General features: G+C 42.1%; 2 protein-coding genes across 9 annotated transcripts in view; one reads left to right on the forward strand and one right to left on the reverse strand.

The window, feature by feature from the left end:
* Positions 1–3500: 3500 nt before the first annotated feature.
* Positions 3501–11519, reverse strand: ATP5PF (ATP synthase peripheral stalk subunit F6). Of its 2 annotated transcripts, none has more exons than XM_065913465.1 (4): positions 11386–11519; positions 7050–7220; positions 4284–4408; positions 3501–3681 (listed from the first exon to the last, which is right to left on the reverse strand). In XM_065913465.1, the coding sequence occupies exons 2-4, from the start codon at positions 7211–7213 to the stop codon at positions 3644–3646; spliced, it is 327 nt and encodes a 108-aa protein (XP_065769537.1). In that variant the 5' UTR covers positions 7214–7220; positions 11386–11519; the 3' UTR covers positions 3501–3643. The 2 variants fall into 2 exon arrangements, with proteins under 2 accessions (XP_065769537.1, XP_065769536.1); XM_065913464.1 differs by lacking the exon at positions 11386–11519 and adding an exon at positions 11250–11371.
* GABPA (GA binding protein transcription factor subunit alpha) overlaps positions 11358–27528 on the forward strand; it is a 38497-nt gene continuing 22326 nt past the window's right edge. The window contains exons 1-4 of one of the 7 annotated variants that reach the window (XM_065913458.1): positions 12319–12447; positions 16778–16888; positions 20877–20979; positions 24821–24965. In XM_065913458.1, coding sequence (XP_065769530.1) covers positions 20903–20979; positions 24821–24965 — 222 coding nt within the window. In that variant the 5' untranslated portion in view covers positions 12319–12447; positions 16778–16888; positions 20877–20902. Of the gene's footprint in view, positions 11468–11835; positions 11991–12294; positions 12448–12513; positions 12535–16777; positions 16889–17821; positions 18832–18910; positions 19442–20876; positions 20980–24820; positions 24966–27528 lie in introns of those variants that run through there. The other 6 variants (XM_065913455.1, XM_065913454.1, XM_065913460.1 and 3 more) reach the window with 6 other exon arrangements.

The raw sequence follows: 27528 nt of genomic DNA on the forward strand, positions 1-27528 counted from the left end.
AAAGAGCATTTGGAAACGGCAATTCAGAGTATTTATTGATAAAATTTCTCTATACTTAGAATATTAATAATTGTATTCTGCAATGTCATTATAATCCATTTATTATGCAATCACACAAATGAATGCTCCATGAACTAAGGCTGGACAAAAATTACTTTTCTATTATTTTACTCCTTTTAGTTATTAGGTATCCACTTGCACATAGTTCTTAAAAAGATCTTAAAATGTTTTTTCCTCTTTCCATCCTTTTTGTTATATATGGGCTTGGGGAAATTTTAGTAGTTAATAACTGGCCAGGAAATTCAAGACTAACCATCAGCTTTTACATACTGATACTTAAGTGGTCAAACCCTAGTTGATGTGCCCCATGCAGGGGCCACAGTGGGACATTGAAGTCTGGAGCAGAGAAAGGTCTGCTGCATGAGCTAAGCAAGGAGGATCTGCTCAAAATGCCTCAACTCCCTGATGGTTTTTAGGATTTTAAGGGAAGAGTTTTAAAGCAAAATATGGTGGTGAAGTAACAAGGTGATGTCTCGATCTCAACCTTCTGGATCTGCAAGCTTGTGGTCAGCATGTAGTAACAGTCCTGTGACGATTCTGCAGAACAACTCAAAGACATGCATCAGACTGTTCTCTATAGCTCTTTGTGGGGATTGGGGTGGGATGAGAAGGCCAGTGACTCCTGTCCACTAACTGCTTGAGCCTACTCATTGGAATTCAGCGTAGGGACAGCATAGGAAACTTTTATAAAGTTTTTTTCCCCTACAAACAAGAAACAGGGGACACAGAATTAGTATATGCCATATTTCTATGTGCCCAAGATTTTTTTTTAAGTACTAATTAACACATACTAGAGTATAATAGGTCTTTATACTTTTGACTAAGAAAATGTTCTCAAAACATGAACAGGTGTGTCAACAAAGGACTTGTTTTTCTTTAAGATTGATGGCAGATGCTCCACTTTATGATGTTTTCAACACTGAATGTGGGACAAAGTGCTTCTTAAAGATGGTCTTCTTAAAGATGGTATAAAAATTGAGAATTTTTACAATCAGTTGTTAGATCCCTCAAGTTAGTTGCCATTTAACTTTTCATTCTCAACCTTCCTTTTATTCCAAACATTTAACTATCATCAATTATACTGAAGTTGCTATAGGTCAAGAAACTTATTTTTCTAAATTTTAGGATACCATATAGCAAAGAGAATGAGAAAAAGTTTTATATCCATGTAACAGAATGTTGATTGGGACTTTTTCTGTTATCTGAAGGCTGGCAAGTACATTTTCCAAAGTAACTCATAACTAATTTGGGTATAAACACCTGCTTCGATGTTCATAAAGAGTTGTTTTACCCTGAAATTATTACCATGGTTCTCCTTTACCTCAGCACACAAAATCCATAAACTGAACTGTGTAGGGTTGGAGAGAGACAGAATATGAAAATTGCTCAGTCATCTCCAACTCTTTGTGACCCCGTCGACTATACAGTCCATGGAATTCTCCAGGCCAGAATACTAGTGTGGGGAGCCCTTCCCTTCTCCAGGGGATTTTCCCAACCCAGGGATCGAACCCAGGTCTCCCACATTGCAGATGGATTCTTTACCAGCTGAGCCACAAGGGAAGCCTGAGACAGAGAATGAATTGTCCAAATTGTGTGTCTTTGTCAAAGCTGTGAGTTCTATTCCCTAACTCACCCCAAGGCAAGTAAAGAGAATTTTTTAAAGCGAACCACCAGCAACAATTGAAGGCACCTGCCAAATAGCTATTTGAGCAAAAGGCAAAGATATCAAGGAACAGAGGAAATGGTGAGGCACCTATCTTCCCATTGTGTCTCAAAGTAAGGATCTGTTTTTGGTGGTCAAGTAGGCAGCTTGGAAAGTATAGATAGTTGGTCTTGAGCCTTCCTGTCAAACACACTGAAAGCAAACATCTCAAACAAGAGGCTGTGGACTGTGTGGCTGAAGTGGGAGTGCAGCGGGGTTTGGAAGAGACAGGTTGGAATGGACCTCCCATTTAAGGTAATCTGCATGAGGAAAGCTGCTAGCCCACCGAGCGCTCCAAGAACTCATACATTAAGCATCTCACTAGAGCCAGCACTGTGCTGCCACACCAAGGGTAGCAACAGTCAGAGAAACAGAAGATCCTACACTAAATGGAGTTAAGTAAAAACTGCCCAGAACAGAAGCCCTCTTTGGTTGTTAACAGTAGCACTAAACAGACACGAAACAGACAGGCACAAGTCCGTTTCTGGTTCCCAAACCTTTCCTCAACTCAAACTTGTCCTTCTTTTAAGAACACCGGGGCTTCCCTGGTGGCTCAGACGGTGAAAAATCCGCCTGCAATGCAGGAGGACCCGCGTTCAATCCCTGGGTCAGGAAGACCCTCTGGAGAAGAGAATGGCTATTCACTCCAGTACTCTTACCTGGAGAATCCCATGGACAGAGGAGCCTGGCTGGCTATAGTCCATGGGGTCACAGAATCAGACACAACTGTGCGACCAACACTTTTACACTTTTACCAGGTTTAGATTTCAGCTAGTACAGTATGCCATAGTAAAAATATATTCCTTTTGAAGTGCGATAACCTAGTAAGAAAGACTGTTTTTCTCAACTTCACTTTTTAAAAAGAATCTCCAAAGTTTTACTAAAGACACGTATTTATTGACACGAGAGTGTCAGATTTAAAAAGGCATAGCTGTCTCTTTTTAAAAAAAAAAAAAATTAAAAACAGAACCGTCTACTTACTTAAATTTTGACGCACCTGCTCTGCCACTTATCTGGCACATCTGCTCAATATTCCATCCACTGGGCAAACACCACCATACAGCTTAATATATTTTCAAGTAAATTGCTTTGTAAAACCCTCCTCTCCCCCGCCCCCAGCTTTCCCTGATCTATCCGCATAGCCTTGTAGTAGACACGGTGACCATTACACTCCAAGGGGAGAGGAGGGAGGTGTTACTGGGATAATAAAAGCATTTAACACATGAGGAGATGGAAGTAAAAACACAAAGGAAGTCCTTGGATGTATTCACAGTCACACCCAAGTTCCCTGAAAAAGCTATGATCAATGATTTCTGAACCGTTTCTTCATATTCTGGGAGCAGGTGTGACATCCTCCACTGCGAACACTCCTTTCTTCAGTCAGGATGGCTCCCCTCTGGCAGGCAGTAAGTCTCCAAAATAAACAAGACACCTCAACACTGAGGAGAATCTGACGAGTTCGGAGCAAGTGGTACTCAGGTAATGCAAGGTGTCCATCTGCTTTCATATAATCAAAGAGGAGGATATAAAAACAAAGAATGTGGGGACTTCCCTGGTGGTCCAGTGGCTAAGACTCCAAACTCCCAATGCAGGGGACCTGGGTACAGTCCCTAGCAGGGAGCTAGATCCCACATGCTGCAGCGAAGAGTTCTCATGCACAACTAAAGATCCCGTGTGCTGCAGTTAGGATCCAGCACAGCAAATACAGTAGCATTTATTATCAATACACTCAACTGTATACCTAACATCACCAAATAATTTATTTGAAATCAGAATTAAAAGAACATTTGACAGCTGTGAAATGTGTGTTTATTCTGTTACTTCTGGGTAGCTGTACAACTCAACTAGGACAAATTACCAGATCAGTTTTACATTACTGCTTCAAGACTGCGGTTTGTCGACAACTTCGAACTTGGGGTCTAAAAAGAGGAAAGAAAGGTTCAAACTTAGCCATATTGCAATAAAGTATATTTTCTAAAAAACTTTAATATTTATCTCATCCATCTTCTGATTTTTTAAAGAAACATCTAGATGGAAATATAACTGTTAAGATTTATTTAGGACTTACAATGAACTAGGCTCTATGAATTTACATATGTCATTTAACTACAACTAAGATGATAGTATAATCTTACCCAAATGTCAGATGAGAAACAGGGACCAGTTAACTATCCCAAATCACATAGCCCATAATGATACTTCCAGACATTTGATTTTAGGTCCCCACCATTTAACCTCTACGCGATGGGATCTCCTCCAGTGGCATTTACCCCGGAGCTTGCCACACATGCCACTGTCCTAATACATTCACATGTTCAGTTCAGTTGCTCAGTCATATCCAGCTCTTTGCGACCCCATGGACCGCAGCATGCCATGCTTCCCTGTTCATCACCAACTCCCAGAGCTTGCTCAAATTACATTCACGTGTAATTGTCATTTAATCCCCCAAACAACCCATGTAAATATTCTCCACTTAAAATGATCTCCCATAACAATGAAATCTGTGATTACAAAGACTTACCTTCAAACGTGAAGTTAGGGAACGTATTCATGTCTGCTTTACCATACATTTGTTTAAGCTTAAAAAGCTCCCGGTCTAGGTCTTGCTGATACTCTGGGCCAGCATCAACAGGTCCTCCAGATGTCCTATAGTGTACACGACCAAGTCAAAATGTATTTTAAACATTAGTTTACAGAAACAAAAAAGTTTCACAGATCTTCCGAGCATAGGGAAGAGCAGACTTTTCTGAAAGGTAACAAGTATTTCAATTTGAATGTAACCTCAGACAATTTTAAATATGATGAGGGTTCACACAAATGAGGCAACTTCAAACAAAACATTCAAGGTCTGTCAGTATCAGTATTATTAAAAGTCAGAATCTCTCAGCGTCTGAGCAGCAATAAGGTGTAATGGCTAAGTCTACGGGCTCTGGGGTGAAGGACTGCTTCCATTTCATTGTCAGTTCTACAATCTAGTCACTGTGTGAACTAGAGCAAGGCATGAAGCACTCCGAACTCTAGTTTCTGCACCGACAACTCAGAAGTCTAACCTGGTGGTGCTGAGAGAATTAAGAGACTGCACACGTGCCACTCATGGACCCGTGCCTGGCACACCGTGAACACTCACTCACCTACTGTCACTGTGCTTTTAAATCAACCACCACTGAAGGGTTTAAGTCTCTGTAACAGCGGCCCATCAAAGAAGCAAATTACTTCCTAACCTCAGAGGTTTTACCATTTAGAAGAAAAAAAAAATAACAAACATTTATGCTGTGAGGCAGTCAGGGGATAACCTTCAAAGACACAGTTTAACAAAAAGCTACAGCAGGTGAGGGGTCACTTTTGCTAAGCTAAACAGGGAGATTTCATTTTAAAAAGGTGACATTTGTGACAAACCATGCATTTGGGTCAGCTTGTACTTTGAGACATTCTAAGACTCAAAAGGAAGGATGAGAAGGTGGGAAAGCACTGGCTGTATGTGGGGAATGCTAAGCAGCCCAGATGGAAAAGCCAGCAGGACCCAGATTACAGGAGGCCCAGAATGTAAAGCCTGGGAGTCTGTATTTTGTTTGCTCAGCAATGAATGAAAAAATTAAAGAGCCGTGCTTTGTAAAGATAAACACAGCATCATGGACCAGCTGGGCTTTCCAGGTGGCTCAGATGGTAAAGAGTCTGCCGGCAACTCAGGAGACCTGGGTTTGATCCCTGGGTTGGGAAGATCCCCTGGAGAAAGGATACCCGCTAAAGTATTCCTGCCTGGAGAATCCCCATGGACAGACAAGTCTGGCAGGCTATATAATAGTCCATGGGGTCGAAGAGAGTTGGACACAACTGAGCGATTTTCACATCACAGACCAGCAAGGTCTAATTAACTATTTGCACAAATTCTTCTGTTTGTCATGATGTTACTGCCCGCTTATCAATGAACAATATAATAAAAAAATTATAAGTGAAAATTCCATCAAGGCTAGTATTTTCACCCATGCCTGTGATAAAAGCATAGGATCTTATTTGTAATTTCCAAAAAAAAACACTGAGCCAGCTCTAATTTAAGAACTTGTTGATCATGTTTCTTATCATGGACTCAGTTTTCTTCTCTATCAGCATGTGCAACAGAAACTTTCTATGATAACAGAATGCTCTGGATCTGTGCTATCTAACATGGTAACCACTAGCCATATCTGGTATAGAGCACCAGAAATGTGCCTTAAAGGCAAATGAGGAACTGAATTTTTATTTATACTCAATTAGAATTTGAATAGTCACATGTGGATAACAGTCACAGAAATAAATACCACAGTTCTAGATAGAGCCTCCAACCAGATACTTTGATGATTGATGATCATTGTCCAGTTCTGGGATTCATAAGCTTTTGGAAACATCACTCTTCCATGCCACCTTTCAAAATATACCAGCTAGAAAGGAGGATTCCTTCCAAGAAGTTCCCCAAACACTGAAAGTGTCACTACCTCATCACTTAACCTGTTTTACCTTCTATTATATTTACTTGCTTACAAACTTTCTACCATCTTAGACTTGAAGAATATTATGAAAATGCCAAGTGGCTTCTTTCTTTGTAGCCCACCACTCTCAACAGTCCAGTGCTCTGCATATGGTAGACAACTAAATAAAAGAAAACAAAACTCTGAACTGATCTGTATCACTTTGCCAAAGATCTGGGGGTGAAATTTGATGATGGCTGAGGTCATCAATCACCTTCAAAACTGTGTGGTTCTGTAATGAGGTTTTCTCTGGACTTGCTCTATGCCATTTCAGAGTCTTCTGTCTTTTGACAGTCCCAGAAATATATTAACTGTGGAAGTAACGTTAAAAAAATGCTGTGCGTATATATTTCTCCCCAAATCATGATGTCACAGAGAGATCACTAAATTGAGAGTTAGAATATTCTGAGTATATTTTCCCCATAACTAGGTTTATGACCTTAGGATAATCATTGTCTAAGGGGCTTAATTTTCTTAAATATGGTTCCTTAACGATTTCCAAGATCCTATGTACTTGTATGAACTGACTCCAGTTTATAATAAATAACATTACAGTGGGGATATATCTGAAATGGCATTAGCTTTAATGCAATTCTTCCTGGGAATTCATAAGATAAAATCAAGGTCCTCATCTTTTTCTTTTGGAGCAGCTAATGAACCTGTACCACAGGGATCAGCTCAGTAAAAGGTCTTAAGACACTTTCAAACGCCAAGTAATTTTTTACCATGTCAAAACTTACATACTTTGAATATGCACATGAACACCAATACCCCTACCCACTTACTGGCGCTTAGTTCTATATTCTCTAATCTTGTCCACGAAGAGTTTCTGCACAGGATCAAGCTCCTTATTAAACGCCACTGCTGTGACACCAATGTTCCTCCTCAGAGAGACTGCGATTGCAGACTGAAGAACAGAGGACAACCTGAAGAGTCTCTGAAGAATCATGGTGGTCCTGTTATTGGAAACAAGAGCCAGCATGTGAAGCTACTTTAAAATAACATAATTGTAAAACCCCTGTACATGTGTTATAGTGGGTATCTAATTCTACTAAGTGCTACAGAACTTAACCCAGTGCCTTAGACCGCTCGGCCACACTACCCAGTTAATGCTACAGAACTTAAATCATGCCAGAACTCAGTGAATACTAAGAACAGTCCCTGTTTCTTAGACCGAGGATCCCTTTCCCTCTCTAGCTCTCACCGCAAGTGTTTCGCTTCACAAGCAAAGGGCCCTGGGACCTAGCAGCAGTTCAGAATCACTCAGGCCTCATGCCTCCACTAGGTCAGATGCAGAAAGAAAACACAAAATCTGGGATGGGGTGTTTCTTCATGAACTTTTTAGTCTTGACCACCCACCCTCAGCAGAGAGAGAGTAATACTGGTTCCCAAATTAGCCTACCAGGTTCCCCTAACCCCCTCAAAAGGCAAAAAGGGCTATGAGCATGAAGCCTGCAGACAGCTGCCTCAGCCTCAGTTGCATTTCACAGGCCCACAGGGAGAGACACTGCTCCACCCGGTACAGCTGCAGGATTCCAGGCATTCACGAATACTGTAAAACCAGATCTAAGTACAAAAGAACCAGCAAGAGAAAACAGCAAGGGAGTCCAAAAAAAACAAACAAAAAAAAAACCCCACACACAAGGGAGCCCACCAACAAAAGAGGGAAAATCAAGCGGTGCAACCTCATCAGTGAAATAGAACTTGTGAAGAAGTCTGAATTTTAAAGACTTAAAGACCTCTAAGTTCTTAGACTTCCTGAAACTAAAATACATGATTTTCTAACTAAAAAATTATAGGGTATAAATTACAGATGATTTCAATTGAGAATTCACTTACTGTCTTGAAAAGATCAAATGTAAAAGTAACAATTATATGCAAACAGGAATTCCAAAAGAAAAAGAATAAGGAGATCACAGAAAAATTAGAAGAAAGTGCCCCATATTAATAAAGACTGATTAAACAGAAAGAGCTGACCAAGCCATGCTGGACTGATAGAGTCACACTTCGATATAGCTTGATAAAACTTCTGAACCTTAAAGTGAAACCCCAACATGCTAATTGGAGAAGGAAATGGCAACCCACTCCAGCATTCTTGCCTAGACCATCTTGTGGACAGAGGAGCCTGGTGGGCTGCTGTCCACAGGGTCGCACAGAGTTGGACAGGACTGAAGCGACTTAGCATGCATTGGAGAAAGCAACGGCAACCCACGCCAGTGTTCTTGCCTGGAGAATCCCAAGGACAGAGGAGCCTGGTGGGCTGCTGTCTATCGGGTCGCACAGAGTCGGACACAACTGAAGGGACTTAGCAGCAACAGCAATATGCTAACATGATTCTCCAGGCTCCCCAAATGAGTCAAATAAGCAGTCACACTGAACTATTAAACTATAATACTACTGCTCAAAGTGCGGTCTGAGGACTGTCAGCAGTAGTGTCTTACTGCTCCACTGTAGTATCAAAATTGGAAATAAGCATTTGGAAATTTTACAGCAATCTGACAGAGTTTAATTCGTACCTGCTGAATTCAACAGTGAAAGTGAAAGTCACTCAGTCGTGTCCGACTCTTTGCAACCCCATGGACTATACAGTCCATGGAATTCTCCAGGCCAGAATACTGGAGTGGGCAGCTGTTCCCTTCTCCAGGGGATCTTCCCAACCCACGGATCAAACCCAGGTCTCCCGCATTGCAGGCGGACTCTTTACCAGCTGAGCCACAAGGGAAGCAATTAAAAGTTTGTATTTTGTGTCTCCATTGTTTTGTCTTTCATCTACGAAATTTTCCAGTAATTCATTTTTACTGGATTCTTCAAAGATACCCACAAGGGCTGGAGGGAAAGTGGCCCTTTACTAGTGAGAGTGGGAAAGCATTAAGCTAGAAGATGAAGAGTAGCACTGCAGTTCTCTAATCGCAGTGGGGTCTCCCACAGGAAATACTTGCCGATGTCTGAAGACATTTTTGGCTGTCCTGACAGGGTGTTACTAGCCTCTAGTGGGTAAAAACCAGGATGCTGCCAATCATATAACAACAACAACAATAGCCTCCCCACAACAAAGAAACATTTGGTTCAAAATGTCAATAGTGCTCAGGCTGAGAAGACCTGAAATAGCACATGTGTGTGTTAAGTCACTCAGCTGTGCCCAACTCTTTGCAACCCCATGGACCATAGCTGCCAGACTCCTCTGTCCATGGAATTCTCCAGGAAAGACTACTGGAGTGAGTTGCCGTTCCCTTCTCCAGGGGATCTTCCCCGCCCAGAGATCGAACCCAGGTCTCCAGCCTTGCAGTTTCTTTACCAACTGAGCCACCAGGGAAGCCCATGAAGTAGCACATAAAGACTATCAAAATAAATCCTACAGTCTACCAAATATCCTTCACCTGCAGAATGAAAGAAAACTATGTGAATGACCTTAAGGTGCTACTTGCCTGGTGGCTCGGATGTAAAGAATCTGCCTGTAATGCAGGAGATCCAGGTTTGATCCCTGAGTGGGGAAGATCCCCTGGGGAAGGGAATGGCAACCCACTCCAGTATTCTTGCCTGGAGAATCCCACGGAGAAAGGAGCCTGTGGGCTACAGTCCATGGAGTCACAAAGAGTTAGGGACACGATTGAGCGACTAACACCCAAGGTGTTACTTAATATCAGTCTCACTTTACACATACAGAAACTGTGGCTTAGAGGTTAAGTACCCGATCCCAGGTTACACAACAGAATCTGACAGGACACAAATACATTTTTAAAATTGTGCAACTCAGTGTATACTTTCCCTTTTGGCAACATAAACACAGACAACACTCCACTATAGGGTCACCCTAACATCGGTTCAGCCCTAGGTATTCTAAGTACTTCCATATATATTCCCTCCTGGTACCCTTACAGCAATCCTGTTAAGAAACAGAACCAAGTATTCTACGCCTCCTTTACAGATAGTAAGACAAAGTGCAAGACAGTTTATTAAATTACTCATATTCCCACAGTTAATTTATTCTCGCAGAGGATTATGTTACTCCTACTCCAACACGGGGGAAAATCCACTTTCACTTTTCTGTCTCTATCATCTACCTATTAATGATTCCTAAATCACACCTAATTGTGCGTGGTCTTCTTCCAGAATTCCAAACCCATACATCAACACCACTCATCCCTTCATAAGTCTTATCTTGCTCTCAAACTCAACTTATCTAAAAAATGAATACATAATCTCATTATCAAAACTTGTTCCTTTTCCCGTTTCATTCCCCGCCCTCCGCAACGATTGACTATCTAACGAGAAATATACACTTCATTACACAAATAGGTATATCAAGTATCAACTATGATTAAGTCCTCTATTCGAGTACTATGCGAGGCCACGCACGCCAGCAAGCATTGGATACACTCAAAGAATTAGGGAAGCCAACAGCTAGAAAAGAACACAGCATAAGGAGAGGCCCTGTGCCGAGAGCTCTCCTGTTTACAGTGATGACCGGCCAGTCCAAGGTTCGTGCTTTCCTCCAGGAAACTGTGATGTAAAACAAAAGCCGCGTAACCAAGTTTCAGCACTACCAACATTTTTAGGTGGCGTCCCAACTTTTAAGATGACAATTGTTTTTTTCTCTCACGTTCTATTCTTAAATAGTTCAGAACCACCTTCCACGCGTCCGGGAAGAGCAGGCCTGGCGGCAGACCGGCCCCCCGGACATGACCTTGGGCTACCCTAGACGGGCTGCAAGTCCACAAAGCGCCGGCCTCCCCGCCGCCCGCGCCACCCTGAGCTGGGCCCTCAGAGCGGGATTTTCTGGCTACTTATTGAATCTACAGCAAACTTCATGGCCGAAAGGCGCCGAGGTCGAAAATGAGCCCGGGCCAGGCCGTGAAGGCGCCCCGGGATATAAGGTTGCTCTCTTTTCCAGAGTCCTAGAGGGAAAAGGGCATCCCAGACCTCGTGAAGAAACCCAGAACCCAAGTCCCAAGAGGCCACGTTAGTCCAGTTACCCTCCCAGTCACCTTGCACTCAGGGCCGAACCGCCAGCCGCCGCCGCCTCCACCGCCCCGTTCTACTTCCGGCCCTGGCTCCGCCCCCACCCGCCTACCCGCCATCGCAATGCATTATGGGCCGCCGTTTCAGACGGTCGACACTCACCGGACAGGAAGCGTCTCGGAGACACTCTGCGACCGGACGGCTCTAGGTGAGACAGAAGCCAAACAGGAGGAGGAAGTGGAGGGTAAGTGCTTCCGGGTCCTCTAGTGACGCCTCCGCCATCTTTCCTTCGCCCAACTTGACCCGCTCTCTTTTTCCCTCTCGGAAACCGTGTGCTGTACGCATGCGCCCTTGGACTGGCCTGTCCCTTAGTTCAGTACCCCCGGCCCCGATTCAGCGTCCTATTCCTTGGTTGGGGGTTGGGGGGTTGTTGAGGTATACGATTGTGCAAAGTGACAGTGTAAAACAAAGCGATCTGGGGCGTAGCTGCTCCCTTGTGCCTCGTGAGCCTCCGTTGCCTCAAGCGTCCGTTTCGCGCAACCTGCTGGGAGTTGTAGTCCCGGACCCGGGGGTGCCTGGGAGGCGGGAGTGGGGGGGTTGGAGTTTCTCTGCGCCGTTTTCGCGGGAAGGGCCCAGGGGCCTCCCACTTCGACTCGCGGGAGCTGCGGGTCTTACCGGGAGAGACGCTGCACGTGGAGCCCGCGCCGCTGCGCTTCTCAGCCGGCTCTGGAGCGCGGGCGGGGGCGACGGGGCCGAATCCGGAGCGGGTGAGTGCGGCCGCGGGGGAGGAAGCGAGCGCGGGCCCGCGCGGGCCGGCTGCGTTCCGGGGCCTTCTCCCCCACCGCGGCCCCCCCGCGGCCGCCTCTGTGTTTTGTTTCCGCTGGTCCCCGGCGCTGTGACTCCCATTTCCGTTCGTGGAGACTTGAGGGAGCCGGGTGGGGAGGGGCGGGGGAGGCTGTGCGGGGAGGGGCGGGGGGCGCGCGGCGCGGGGCTCCGCGAGGCCGCGCGCCCCCGGGGCCCGGGTAGTTCCTGTCACCTCTCGCCGCCCCCTCCCCGCCCTGTGCCCCTGCTCCGCTGTCCGCCGCGCTTCGCCGCCGCCGCCGCGGTCGGGACCTGATCCCGACGCCCCTGGGATTTCACAGGACGATGCCATATCGATCTCCTTGCCAACTCAGCGATGCGCTCTCCCTTCGCGTCCAGTGGTCTTTCTAGAATTGTCTTACAGTTGCGTTAAAGCCATCGGTTTAATGTTTATGGTGTCCATTGGGTTTCTTTTAGAAACGAGGAAGTGAGACAAGGAGAAAACGATGGGTTAGTGTAGCTTGTCAGCTTTTTAAGTTTGTTTTTGCAGGCTGGAAGATAAGCCAACAACGTCTTTGTATTTAGGAATCCCAGTTTGATTAGGTTAACGGCAGGGAGGACCACGCCTAATCTTGCATTGCTGGAGATTAGTGATTTAGAAATACTCGCTGTAGTTCTCAGCAGTGGAGGTAGCAAAGGTTTAGAAGAGTCCATTTAAGCAAAGAACTGAGCAGGGATAATGTTCTTAAGTATTGTATTGTCTTAATGTCAAAAGAAACTGGGTCAACTAGTTCGAAACTGGAGGGAATAATAAGTTCTCTCTTTTAGGATTTGATCCAAACTTTCCAGCCTTACTTATTTTCAGACAAATTCTGACGCGAGGTGGACTTAACGTCAGTTTTACCTGGATTGCGTCTCCGGGAGCAATGACATGAGGCGTGAATCGTCTTAAAATAAGAATCTGAATAATGAGCTAGGTGTTTAATGGAAGAATATGTGGAGGCTGAACATTCAATTAAAACTGTTGACTTTAATCTCCCTCCAACTTTTATTTATAAAACTTCGTCTAGAGGAAATTCAAATAATTATACAGTGAAATTGTGCAAGGTACACCTTCACCCCCAGAATCGCCAAGTTTGCCACACTTTCTCCACACTTGCTTTCTCTCCACATGTATACACACAGATGTCTGTGTTTTACTTTTTCTTAGCTATTGACTTTTATTGTTAAAAAACAAAAATGCCTTTTTTCTCAGAATATTTAACAGTATTTTTTAACTTGAGAAAAACTCCCAGATTACACTTATATTTATTTATCCTTCATTTACTTATTGTCCTTCACTATGAAAAATCATACTAAACTGTAAACTAATAACGTGTAAAACTAATAAGGAGAATAATCCTCAAATTTGTGGCTTTAAAAGATAGTGGTGAATATAACTGTATTTTAAAGAATACTAGCCTTTCCTGGAATTTTTAGTTAAATATAAATTTGTATTCGTTTTGTGAAGTGTTCTGAATGCAGATTCGATTTAATCAAGGAAAAACCAGTGTCAAGGGACATTTTCCTATGTGGAAAGTCTCCAAGTAATGCTGTCTTCTCCATTTTCTTAAGTATTGACATAGAATCCTGGGCAGTTGGCTCTAGGAGAAGAACTAAGACCCACTCAAGCAATGACAGCAAAGATTTGGACAGCTTGCCAAATGTCTCCATTGCTTCTTTACGCTAAATTTAGAGAATTGAGAAAGAAGATCAATTCAGAGATTTAAGTAACACAGTGTTTTCCAAAAGTGTATTGGATTCATTCTCCCCTCCCCCTCACCCCCCCCACCCCCCGCTGCCTTTGGCACCTTTTAGAGACCGATCTCTAACTTTTTTGAAAGATCACAGTATAAATTTCTTTTAACAACTCTGTTTTAGTGCTTCTGTCAAGAGGTGTGCCAAGTATCCCTGTTGATCAAAGCCCTTAGGGCCATTTCTCAGTCTCTGGTAGTTACAGAAAACTGGATTCGTCTTTTTGTGTGTGAGACTAAAGACAACCAAGCCAAAGAGCAGGAGAAGAAAAGATTTATTACTTAGAGCAAGAAGAACACCGGGGGATCTTTCCCAAAGCAGCATAATTGGGAAAAGTCTTAAGCTAAGGATATATGGATATTCATGAAGGAACTTGAAGAGGAGAGTTCAAGATGGGATTGGGGCAAAGGTTGACAGCATCCAAGGTTTAGTTGATTGAAGTCACAAATGTCAGAAAAGGTCAATATCATCATCCTTTAAGTTATAGTTGGTCTAATGGTTGAGCACTATAGGAGGGTTTAAATTCTGCAGAGCAGCTCAAGAAAGTGCTTCAGGCTAATCTTTACCATGGAAACAGAACCTGGAGTTTTTATACTGATTTATTATCTTTGCTATTGTTATTCCTTAAGAGCATTATTACTGAGATCTATTCAAGGGTAAGCATTGTGGTTAGGCTTAGATCTCAAAATGGCTTAGGAAAAAAATGGTTTCTATTTGTCAAAAGCCATGCCTGATCCTTCTTTTCTGGGGACCTCCTACCCTGTCTGCTTACAGTGCTTTCTTTTTTGTTTGTTTTAATTGTTTATTTGAATTTTATTGGTCATGCTGCATGACCTGTGGAATGTTAGTTCTCGGACCAGGGATGGAAGCTGTGCCCCCTACATTGGAAGCATGGAAGTTTAATCACTGGACCATCAGGGAAATTCCTAAAGTTCTTTCTTTTTTTCTGAAGTCCTTAGAAAATTCACTCATTTTAAAAGTTGATTATGGAAATGGGAGTGGACTTGCTCGTGGACCCTGAAAAATAAAACATAAATGACCCTTTTAAATTTTGTCCTGCTATAGGGACAGGGGAGCCAGGTGGGCTGCCGTCTATGGGGTCCCACAGAGTCGGACACGACTGAAGTGACTTAGCAGCAGCATAAGCCTTAGTCTGTTTCTCACTTTTTTCTGTATAGTTTTTATGCTTTGTGTGTGTGTGTTCATTATCTCCATGTTTCTGTTACTAAAGTTCCATAGTGCCTGCTGCTTTCACATTTTCTTGTATCTGCAACACTCTTATCACGGGTTCCTGTATTGGCTCCAGGTTTCAGCTGTCTCCAGGAAAGCTACACTTAACATATTATTATCAACCACTGTGAGAATGTCTCTGGAATGCTTATCTAAGGGCAAGATTGCTGGGTCATAGGTATAGTCACTTCATTTGAGCAAGTGCTGCTAGATGATTCTCCAAAGCAGTCAGTCCTGTCTGTCCTCCATCACCAGAAGCAGGATCCCTGTGCTCCTAGGTCCCTACTGCTCTTTTCAGTATTCAGTATTCTGATCTTTGCCGCACACACAGAGAATAAGGTGAATAGCTTGAACGTGAGCATCTCCTCTCGTCCTTAGCCATTTTCGTTTCCCTTTAGGTGAGTTTGCTTCTTTGCCTACTTTTCTAATTTGTCCTGACTTTTGAGGGATTGTTACCAACTTGCAGGAGTTCACTGTGTATTCCAGTTAATATTTCCTTATCATGTATGGATATTGGAAGTGTCTCTTTCTAGACTATATCTTGTCTGTTGAACATAGATCTTAACTTTTATGTAATGAAATTATCAGTTTTTTTTCCTTAGAATATGTTTTTGGAATTTTAAGAAATGAATGCTTTTCTATCCTTAGACCACAAAAAAAAATTCCACCACTTTGTTCTATTAGTCTTATAGTTTTACCTTTCACATTTAAGCCATCTAGATTTCTGAAGTCAATTATGTGGTGTGAGATGGTTCTTATCAGTCTGTTCAGTCACTCAGTTGTGTCTGACTCACTGCGACCTCATGGACTGCAGCACCCCAGGCTTCCCTGTCCATCACCAACTCCCAGAGCTTGGTCAAACTAATGTCCATCGAGTTGGTGATGGCATCCAACCATCTTGTTCTCTGTCGTTCCCCTCTCCTCTTGCCTTCAGTCTTTCCCAGCATCAGGGTCTTTTCCAGTGAGTCAGCTCTTTGCATCAGGTGGGCAAAGGATTAGAGCTTCAGCTTCAGCATCAGTCCTTCCAATGAATATTCAGGACTGATTTTCTTTAGGACTGACTGATTTGATCACCTTGCAATCCAAGGGATTCTCAAGAGTCTTCTCCACCAACACAGTTCAAAAGCATCAATTCTTTGGCACTCAGCTTTCTTTACAGTCCAACTCTCACGACTATTGGAAAAACCATAGCTTTGACTAGATGGACCTTTGTTAGAAAAGTAATGTCTTTGCTTTTTAATATGCTGTCTAGGTTGGTCATAGCTTATCTTCCAAAAAACAAGCATCTTTTAACTTCATGACTACAGTCGCAACCTGCAGTGATTTTGGAGCCCAAGAAAATAAAGTTTGTCACTGTTTCCATTATTTCCCCATCTATCTGTTTGACGTGAAGTATGGACCGGATGCCATAATCTTTGTTTTTTGAATGTTGAGTTTTAAGCCAGCTTTTTCACTCTCTTGTTTAACTTTCATTAAGAGGCTTTTTAGTTCCTCTTCACTTTCTGCCATAAGAGTGGTGTCATCTGTGTATTTGAGGTTATTGATATTTCTCCCGGCAATCTTGATTCCAGCTTATGCCTCACCCATCCCAGCATTTTGCATGATGTACTCTGCATATAAGTAAACTAAGTAGGGTGACAATATACAGCCTTGATGTACTCCTTTCCCTATTTGGAACCAGTCTCTTGTTCCATGTCCAGTTGTAATTTGCTTTTTGACTTTTATACAGATTTCTCAGGGGGCAGATAAGGTGGTCTGGTATTCCAATCTCTTTAAGAATTTTCCACAGTTTATTGTGATCTACACAGTCAAAGGCTTTGGCATAATCAGTGAAGCAGAGGTAGGTGTTTTTCTGGAATTCTCTTGCTTTTTCTGTGATCCAGTGGATGTTGGCAATTTGGATCCCTGGATCTTCCCAACCCAGGGATTAAACCCGGTCTCGCACATTGCAGGCAGGTTCTTTACCAGCTGAGCCACAAGGGAAGCCCAAGAATACTGGAGTGGGTGGCCTATCCCTTCTCCAGCAGATCTTCCCAACACAGGAATCGAACCGGAGTCTCCTGCATTGCAGGTGGATTCTTTACCAACTGAGGTATCAGGGAAGTCCAAAAATGACAACTATTTGAAATAAGGACCCCAAGGATCTGCTTATAAGTGAAAGTTGCTCAGTTGTGTCCGACTGTTATGTTTGCAATCCCATGGACTCTACAGTCCATGGAATTCTCCAGGCCAGAATACTGGATTGGGTAGCTCTTCCCTTCTCCAGGGGATCTTCCCGACCCAGGGAAGTCTCCCGCACTGCAGGTAGATTCTTTACCAGCTGAGCCACCAGGGAAGCCCCTTTGGTTTTTATAGCATTCACTTATTAAACACACTTAAATACAGTGCCTGCGAAAGGAGAGGCACTGTTCAAAGTTCTTTGTGTACATCTGTGAACAAACACGCCTTTCCCGGTGAGCTTACGCTGTTCAACAAGGCTGGGCCCTACTGGGTTACTGCCACCAGTGCTTTGCTTTAGTGCTCATGTTGAATTCCACAGTTTTAACACATAGTATCAATTAAGAAATGGGCTTTATGAAGAAAGGAAAGACTGACTAGGCTTTGGTCAGCAAGAAAGGAAGGCAAAAGCCCTTCATTCTTCTGTCATCCGAAACAAAACCTGCTGGGGCCTAGGCATTCTGCTGGATATGCGTGATATGTGTCTGTCCCGGTGAAGAGCCCCATCCTCTCATTATTATTCTTTCTTATTATAGGGGAGCTGTGAGAGGAGCCTTTATAATGAGGGAGAAATCAGATCGTTTTTGTACTGGAAAGTCTGGGTTCGGATGCCAGAATTTAGAGACCAAGTTATCAGAAAACCAACCCCCAGCAGTTGGATATTTTTGGACCTGAGGAGAGTTACAACCTTTCTAAAGTGGGAAAGAAGACTTATTAGTTTTCTGAAACTACAGTAACAAATTACTACAAACTTAGTGGCTTGAAAACACCAATTTATTATCATACGTTCCTGAAGTCAGAAGTCTGAAATGGGTCATTCTGGGATAAAATCAGGTGTTGGCAGAGTTGTATTTCTTCTGGAGGCTCTAAGGGAGGATCTGTCTCCTTTCTTTTTCCAAGTTTTAGAAGCTGCCTGTCTTCATTGGATTCTGGCTCTTTTTTTTTTTTGCCCCCCATCTTCAAAGCCAATCACAGCCAGCCAGTTGAGTCCTTACTTTGAACCTCTCTGGATCTCTTTAGATTCTTCCTCTTTTAATGATTCTTGTGATTTCACTGGACTCACCTGGATAATCCAGGATAATCTCTGTATTTTAAGGTCAGCTGATTAGTAAACGTCCCAGGAAGCGCAGTACTGAAGAATCTTGTCTGCCAATGCAGGAGATGCAAGAGATGTGGGTTCAATCCCTGGGTCAGAAGATCCCCTGGAGGAAGAAGCGGCAACCCACTCCAGTATTCCTTCCTGGGAGATACCAATGGGCAGAGGTGCCTGGCGGGCTACAGTCCGTGGGGTCGCAGAGTCGGACATGACTGAGCACGCATGCACTATTAGTAAAGTTAATTCCCCTTGGCCGTGTGATTTGCCTTAATCCCAGGTTCTGGGTGGTTACCATGCCTTGGGAAGTTGAGACCTGGGAAAGCGCCTCCCACTTCCAGAAGCTAAGGGAAGTCCCTAGTCCAGGCAAACCAACCTAAGTTCCTGGAGTTCTTTTTGGACAGTTTTGGTTCTTGCAACTTGACAGCGATCCAGCAGAGAAGGAAAGACAATAAATACTAGTGTGTTAGAAGGTGAGTGCTGTGGGCAAGAAGGAAGATGCACGAGCAAGGAAGGAGGCCAGTGTGGGCGGGGGGTTCGGAGCAGTGATGGCGGGAGGATAAGGAGCCCTGTGAAGTGGCCCCGGACTCTTCCCAGGACTGCTGTCAGTCCGAGGAGTGCTGTGACGTAACTCCATTTGTGAAAACGATCACACCGGCTGTTGTATCCATTGAGAACAGACTGTAAGGGAGCGCGGGCACCGACACGGGGGGAAACCTGCCAGAAAGGCTGTTGCAGTGTTCCGGGTGAGGCGTGCTGTGGCTCTTGTGCTGGCGTCTGCAGAATAGAGCCCGTCTCTGAGCAAACTGGTAAAGTGTGTGCTTGCGGTGATGGACCTCTAGTGTGACAGGGTGGAGCCCCAAGCAGCCTAGTCTCGCTATCCTGAATAGTTTTCATATAAGGGTGGGCTCAAAATAAGGTTATGTGCAAAGCATTTGAATGTGGTAACCTGATACTCAGTAAATAATGGTTATCATTAAGAGGAATGAATATTTACCATTTCTTCATTTTGTCAGATCTTCAAAGTGGAAGCATGAACTCCTTTGCAGATTTTAAAGTACTAAATTTAGAGGTCCATTCCTTGTAAGTCAAAGAGTCAAAGGCACATAAAAGTGCTTTTTTATATCTAATAGTAAACTTAGAAAAGTGTACTCTGAACTGAAGGTATATGTGGAATCCAAAGACATGCTTTATTCCTTTAAGAATTCGCCTACCAATGAAGGAGACACAGCTTCGATCCCTGGATGGGGAAGATCCCTTGGAGTAGGAAATGGCAACCCACTCCAGTATTTTTGCCTGGAAAATTCCATGGACAGAGGAGCCTGGCGGCCAGTCCATAGGGTCAGACGCAACTGACTGACTGAGCACGCATGCAAAGTGAGGTTGTAACAACCTGTAACTTACAGCATTAACACCTTGGAAATGGACATAAAGGATTGCCAACATATGCAGCTATTTTATGCATTACTTAGCATTTTTCAAACTATAGCGTTTCAGTATTGGTAGTGCACGTGGTACAAAACGGCACATGATGCATCAGTGGTACAAGACCAGTGGGAGTTTAATGTAGTAAGTAAGAATTTTACATGCGAGAATTGAAGAGTGTTAATAGTTTGATTTAAAGGTATAAAACCACATCTGAAAAATAATCATAAAGAATTCTAGTGTGTAATCAGGGCATTAATTCACATATCTGATTTTGTCACTTTATTTTGCCTTTTGAGAATATTGTACTGGCATGTATAAGGTATGTAATTTGTAACATAAATCATAGCTTGGGTTAATTTTTAATTTAGCTTTCTCTGTCAATAGTGGTTTACTGTAAACTCTGCTATTAAAGTACAGCTTTTTAGCTAGACAGTTGTAAACTTTTCAGCTCCATGTTGATCCCCCTCACCCCCACCATGCTGTGTGGCATGCGATTATCTTAGTTCCCTCACCAGGGATCAAACTTATGCCCCCTGCAGTGGAAGCACAGAGTACTAACCACGGGGAATTCCCATGTGGATTTTAAGGTGCAGGTTTATGCCCCCTGCAGTGGAAGCGCAGAGTCCTGACCACGGGGAACTCCCACGTGGAGTTTAAGGCCAGGTTTATGCCCCCTGCAGTGGAGGCGCAGGTTTATGCCCCCTGCAGTGGAAGTGCAGAGTCCTACCCACGGGGAACTCCCATGTGGAGTTTTAAGGCGCAGGTTTAAATCTGTTATCAAGACCCAACTGCTGTAGTACAGTCAGCGTGCCTTTCATTTGATTTTGAAGTAATCTTAATTAATTTGTTGACTGAGACTAGGGTCAAAAACATCCCAGTAAATCCAAGGGAGTGATACTGATATCATGTCAGACTGGTAAACACCATTTAAACAAAAACTGGTTTATGAATATTGCTTGTGGATTTTCTATGTGAAGATTGCTTCCTCCTCTTCTGCTTACCGTCGGGTTTTATTTGAGTTGGGTCTTTACTCCTTGTGTAATGTGTCTGCTTATGCATTTCAGAATGTCTTAAAGTTTAACTCTTGCAGGGCTGAGCTTTTGAAACCCTCCAGCCATGACGAAAAGAGAAGCAGAGGAGCTGATAGAAATCGAGATTGACGGAACAGAGAAGCCGGAGTGCACCGAGGAGAGGTGGGTGGTATTTAATTCGCTGCTTTTTATGTTACCAGCAGGCCTAGGTAAAAATAAGAATCTCGCCAAGTTCTTTGGGGACTGTCCCCCCCCCCCCCCCCCAACTGACCTCAGCATTTTGAGGGATAACGTATTGCCTTTTTCCTCTGACTTAATGGCTTTGTAGCTGGGAGGAAAAGATAGTTTTAAACTAAAGATGGTAGTAAGCATAGCTAATAATGGTCAAGCCATTGATTGTGGTGGTTTCTACCCTTCAGGCACTGTTGGATTCGTTTTCCTTGTGTCAGTGCTGATTCCTTTTATTTCAGTAAGAGTTTAAGTTACAGCCTGAACTACTTCAGCAAATAGTGACTGTCAGGAGTACATCAATAAATGAGACTCTAATCTGCCGTGGTAGAGACTGCCTTATATTTGAAGAAACACACAAGCTGTATGAGCCATCATCAGTCAGTCAGTCATTCAGGTGTGTCCAGTTCTTTGCAGCTTCATGGACTGCAGCACGCCAGGCCTCCCTGTCCATCACCAGCTCCCAGAGCTTGCTCAGACTCATGTCCATCGAGTCAGTGATGCCACCCAACCATCGCGTCCTCTGTTGTCCCCTTCTTCTCCCATCTTCACTCTTTGCCAGCATCAGGGTCTTTCAGTGAGTCGGCTCTTCGCATGAGGTGGCCAAAGTATTGGAGCTTCAGCTTCAGCATCAGTCCTTCCAATGAATATTCAGGACTGATTTCCTTTAGGATTAACTGGTTTGCTCTCCTTGCAGTCCTTGGACTGCAAGACTCTGAAGAGTCTTCACCAGCACTACAGTTCAAAACCATCAGTTCTTCAGCGCTCAGCTTTTCACATGCATACCTGACTACTGGAAAAACCATAGCTTTGACTAAACGAGCCTTTGTTGGCAAAGTAATGTCTCTGTTTTTTAATATGCTGTTCAGGTTGGTCATGAGCCATCATTGTACTAAGCATATAGAGAAATGAAAGGTGTTAGTTTTTGGAATAGTAATAGAATACTGCTTACTTCATTAAGGAAGGCGGGCAGTGGTAATGCGTTCAGGATCCAAAGAGAGGATGTGAGTGAAAAGAGGGATTTGGGAGTCAAGAAGGACAAGGAAGGTAATGACTAATGGTCCTAGTTTACTCTGGAAAGCAGGAGCTGAGATAATGTACAGAAAGTAAGAGGGGCTGAAGAGTGGTAGAAAACTTCGAACAGAGGTTTAGAAGAGCTCCAGTGGGAATGGACAGATTACTAAGGTTGAGTAGCTTGCTGACTGTTGAGCATGCAGCTGAGATGAAAGACCTGAAATTGTTTAAAAATTGTATTTTACTGTGGTAAGAACATTTAACACAGTATGTACCCTCAGTAAATTTTTAAGTGCACAATATTATCAGCTGTAGGCACAATGTTGTGCAATAGATCTTTTGCAACTTTTTTGTCTTGCGTAATTGAGATTGTGTGCCAGTTAATTAGCAACTCTTCTGCCCTGAGGCCATGATTACTCATGAAGCCATGGTTACTCAGGCCACCTCATCTGCTCAGGCAAGATGTTTTGCTCTAGCTCAAAATACAAACTTTCTTTTAGTGCCCCCCGCCCTGTCCTCTCCCACCATGCCTTGGCATGGAAACATTTTCCTGGCCACAAAGGTCTAAAATACCTTGGCATGACTGCACAGGAGACATTAAGTTTTGTATGGAGCTTTTCCGTATGTTTGATTATGCTATTTTCTCCAGCAGAAGCAATAGGCTACTTGCCTCTCTTATTTTCATATATATACATATGTATGTGTGTATATACGTATATACATACACTTATTTATGTAGCACATTATTCCAAAACTTTGCAGCTTAAAACACCCAACAATTACTCTTGCACAGAGTTTCTGAGTCAGGAGCCTCTCATGCAGTCAGTTAGCTGCTTGGTTCTGGCTCAGAGACTCTCAAGAGCTTGCAGTTAGGCTGTCTCTCTGGGCTACAGTACTCTGAAGAGTTGGCTGAGGTTAGCATATCTGTTTCTAAAATCACTCATAAGACTGGTGATAGGACCACTCACTTCCTCAGCACGTGGGCTTCATGTAGGGCTGCTCACCACACCGGCGGCTGGCTTTTCCTAGAGCACATGGTCCGAGGGAGCATTCGCCACGGCGTCTTTTTAAACAGGCTAATCTTAGAGGCAGTACTTGTATCACTCTGCCTTAGTCGTTTGGTCACATAGTCCAGCCTTGGGACAGTTTGGGAGGGTACTGTAAAAAGCTGTAAATATTAGAAGGTGAGGATCATTTGAGCTGTCTTGAAGCTTGACATGAATATATTTGTTTTTGTACACACATATGTATAAATGATCCACAGAGTGTAAAGTTTTTACTGTCTGACTTGGTAGAGAGAACCTTTGTTGATGTCTCATGTAAGAGGTTGGTAGTTACTGTGATTTAGTTACTGTTGACCTGGGGAGTAGTTATGTGAAGCGGGCAGTTACAGCTGTCTAGTTGGAGCAGAGTGCTATGCAGGAATGTAGGTCCAGTGACGTGAGATCATCTACATTTTCTCAAGGGAAATTGGTAATCAGATTTTTTTATATGGATCTCCCAAGGTTCAAATGATGGCAACAGAATATTTAAAAATGTTTTAAATGTTGAGCTTATGTAAAATGGGTTCTTAAAAATCTGTGTTAAAGTGACATCTGACTCTTATAAAGTGTATTGTTGCAAAAAAAAAGAAACATATAGCCCACTCTGCTATAGCTGAAGAATTTTTAAAAATATTTACATAGCCAAAAGACCCAATTAATTTGCCTTAACAAATAGTAATAATAATAAAATGTTTATTATTTTAAAATAAGTTTTTTTTTTCAGTCATGAGTGGTCTCTTTTATAAATTTTAAGTTTTAGGAATTTAGGCTACATATATTCACTGAATTTCATGTATTTATTGAATTATACTTGGAATTTATGTGAAAATGTAAGGACAAATTTTTAAGTACACACTGTTTTTGACTACTGTGAGATTTAAACCATATTTAAATTAAGCATATGAAACTTGATTGAACTGTAGATTTACCAATTCAGCAAATACTTATTGGTGTCTACTTTCCATTTGGCCTCAAGTAAGGATTCACAAAAGATATGTGGAATTACCAAAGATTTTACTCTTATAGAACCTACGGGTTTTTTTAGAATTTAGAATATGAAATAAAAATGCAAAGGAGCACATGGAGAGTTTTAAAGGAAGAATATAATTTTTTAAGGTGAATATAGACTGATGATAACCAGTAGTTTTCAGATTGGATTAGATGGAAAATATTTTATATAACCTGTATTTTCATGTCTTATAACTTGTATTATTGTATTGATTTGGGGAAGTAGAGACAGCATACAAGTTTTGAAGAGACTTTTTATATTCCTTTCTGAAGGAATTTCTTTTTTATATTTCCTTCCTAAAATTCTTCAAAATAACTTGGAAATATAAATGCAGACATTTCCCCTTAAATATTGTAGTGTAAGCAATACTAGTATGCATATACACACACACACACGTCCATATGTGTGCGTGCGTGTGTGTGTGTGTGTGTGTGTGTGTGTGTATGATGTGGTATATTTGCAAAAGTGCCTTAAATTTCAAGCTTGCATTTCTTTGTGTAATGTGATTTGTTATTAAGTTTGGCAACACTGGTTGATGATGAGCCTACCACTATGAAAGGTGTCTGTGCAGAAATGAGTTTCAACCAGAAGTGTGTTTTGGAATTGAATTTTGTTTTGAACATATTGTTGGGTTAATATCCAGGGTGAGAATGTAATTGTTCACCACTACATTCTTTAACATTGGGTCCTCTGACATTATATTCTTCAGCATTGTAGAACAGACCTACACTCCAGCTGAATGTGTAAGTCAGGCCATAGACATCAATGAGCCAATAGGCAATTTAAAGAAACTGCTAGAACCAAGACTGCAGTGTTCTCTGGATGCTCACGAAATTTGCCTGCAGGATATCCAGGTATTATGTTTTTTCTTTTTTGAGATTTGTATTTCAGCATTTATGTCTGCATTAGAAACGGCTTTGTTGTTATTGTTGGCCTTTTCTAACTATAGCCTTTATCTCCATTTGACCTATATTTTTATAAAATGTAAGCATTTAGAAATAGAGTTCTTTCAGAAACGTTTGTTCCACTTAGAATTATTTTTAAAAGATTAATAAATCAAACTTTGCTTTTTCACCTGGGCAAATGCAAAATGAGAAGTTTAAATCCAGTTTAATCAGAGCTTAAACGTAGTGAGAAGCACATTGACCTTGAAAGTTGAAGAACTGTGCCCTCACGTCCTGTTTCTAACTAACTTTTAATTTGTTTGTACATCAGTTTCCTCCTCTTTTAGATTTTTGACCAAATGATTTTATATTCACTTCCATCTTTGTTTGCTCCAGCAGTAAATTTTGGATAAAAATTTAAGTACCACTATATGTATATTTCTTGGAGGTTGTTGCAATAGGAGTTTACCTGTGGTAATATAATAATAACATATTGTGTTTGCAGCATATTTATAGTCATGTTTTATGGTATTCTTTCAAGAAAGGGAGTATTTTTATGTATAAAAAGTAGTTGCCTATATAGGGTTGCTCAAATAGTTTCTTCGGACCTTTCTTGAACATATGAATAAGTACTAGGGATTTATTCTGTTTTTTAATACTGTCTTACGTATATCATGTCATCTTTTCAAATGTTTAGTTTGGTTTATTCTTCACTCCTCCCCCCTCTGCCTTGTAATGTAGCTATTCCACAAATCAGAACTTCTGCCTCAGTTTTTTAAAAATTCGAATCATGTCTCCTCTATTTTTAAATAAGATACTAATGTAGAGTAAGTTGAAATGTTTTAATTAAATTTGTGAATTTTAGTTGCCATCTAACTATACTTTTTTTCCTGGTAAGTCTAATGAATATTAGGAGAGGAGGGAAGTTGCTCTTATAAAGAGAATATATGTGAGTCTAATAATACTGTGATTTAAGGTTTTTCTTCTCTCAGCTATGAATTAACATAATTCATAACATAATTCATAATTCATATCATAATTCATAACATAATTCATATGAATTAATATAATCTTTTTGGAAGGTAACTTAGTATTTAGTGTCTTGATGTTGAATGTGAAATATTTAGCAGCTTTCCTCAAGGAATTTTCTTAAGTGCTCCTATCAGTGAGCAAAGGCATACATTGCATAGTTGTGCAGAAACTAAAAATGTCTCAAATGATCCAAAAATAGGAAATCAGATAGATAAAGTCTGTTGATTAGAATTCAAGGCAGCCATTAAAAATAACTGAACCAGGGCTTCCCTGGCGGTCCAGTGGTTAAGACTCCACACTTCCACTGTAGGGGACGAGGGTTTGATCCCTGGTCGGGGAAGTTCTGCACGCTGTGAGGCGCAGCCAAGAAATAAATTGGTCAACGAGAGTTATATGGGCAGTTTAGATTGAATGAAAAAATATTTGCAAGACATTTCTAAATTATCTCATTCTTCACAGCAGTCTTTGAAGTTGGCGTATTTTAAATCATAATCTGCAGATGTAGCAACTGAAATTTAAAAGAAATTAATTTGCCCAGTGTATTGAGGTGCATTGGAATTTGAACTGAGGCCTATGTAACTGTAGAACTCTCTTCACTTGTTCGAGGCTGACTTTTTAGGAAAGTTTTCCTTGCATAATTCAGTGTCACTGGACTTACCTTGTTTTTTCTTAATGTGTAAAATTCAGGGGAATTTGGACTTAATGTCTTAGTTGTCTTTTAGCTGTGACATTTGTTGCTGCTCTTATAATATCTGACCTAACTAAAATGAAAGTATCACCTGCAAAGTAGCCAGCTCAATAAATATTGGTTGAAGGGATCAAACCTGGGCCATAGCAGTGACAGAGCTAAATCCTAACCACTAGGCCTCCAGGGAATTATGCTGGAGAAGATTCTTGAGAATCCCTTGGAATGCAAGAAAATCAAACCAGTCAATCCTAAAGGAAACCAACCCTGAATATTCATTGGAACGACTGACACTGAAGCTAAAACTCTTAATACTTTGGCCACCTGATGCAAAGAGCTGATTCATTGGAAATACCTTGATGCTGGGAAAGATTGAAGGCAGGAGAAGAAGAGGGTGACAGAGGATGATGGTTGGATGGCATCATCAGCTCAATGGACATGAGTTTGAGCAAACTCTGGGAGATGGTGAGGGACCGGGAAGCCCGGCGTTCTGCAATCCACGGGGTAACAAAAGAGTCGGACAGGGCTGAGCGCCTGAATAACAGTGCACCAGCCCTTGCCTCCCATGTCTTCAGCCTGCCTTTTGTCTGGAAAAAGCTTTAGCCAAAGAATAAGTTTAATCAGAGAAGGAGAAAATGCAGAAACAAAGGAAAATAAAAATAATAACAAAACAAAAATAATTTAGTCATTAAGCAAAGTCAGGGACCTTTAGTTCTTTCTCAAGGGCTGTCATATCCTGTGAGCTGTCTTATAGATACTAAAACCCCCACCAGGTGGAAGAAGTTTAACTGTATGATGACCAGACTGATGACCAGA

Source organism: Muntiacus reevesi, chromosome 21 (assembly GCF_963930625.1).
Source record: "Muntiacus reevesi chromosome 21, mMunRee1.1, whole genome shotgun sequence".
Lineage (NCBI taxonomy): Eukaryota > Metazoa > Chordata > Mammalia > Artiodactyla > Cervidae > Muntiacus > Muntiacus reevesi.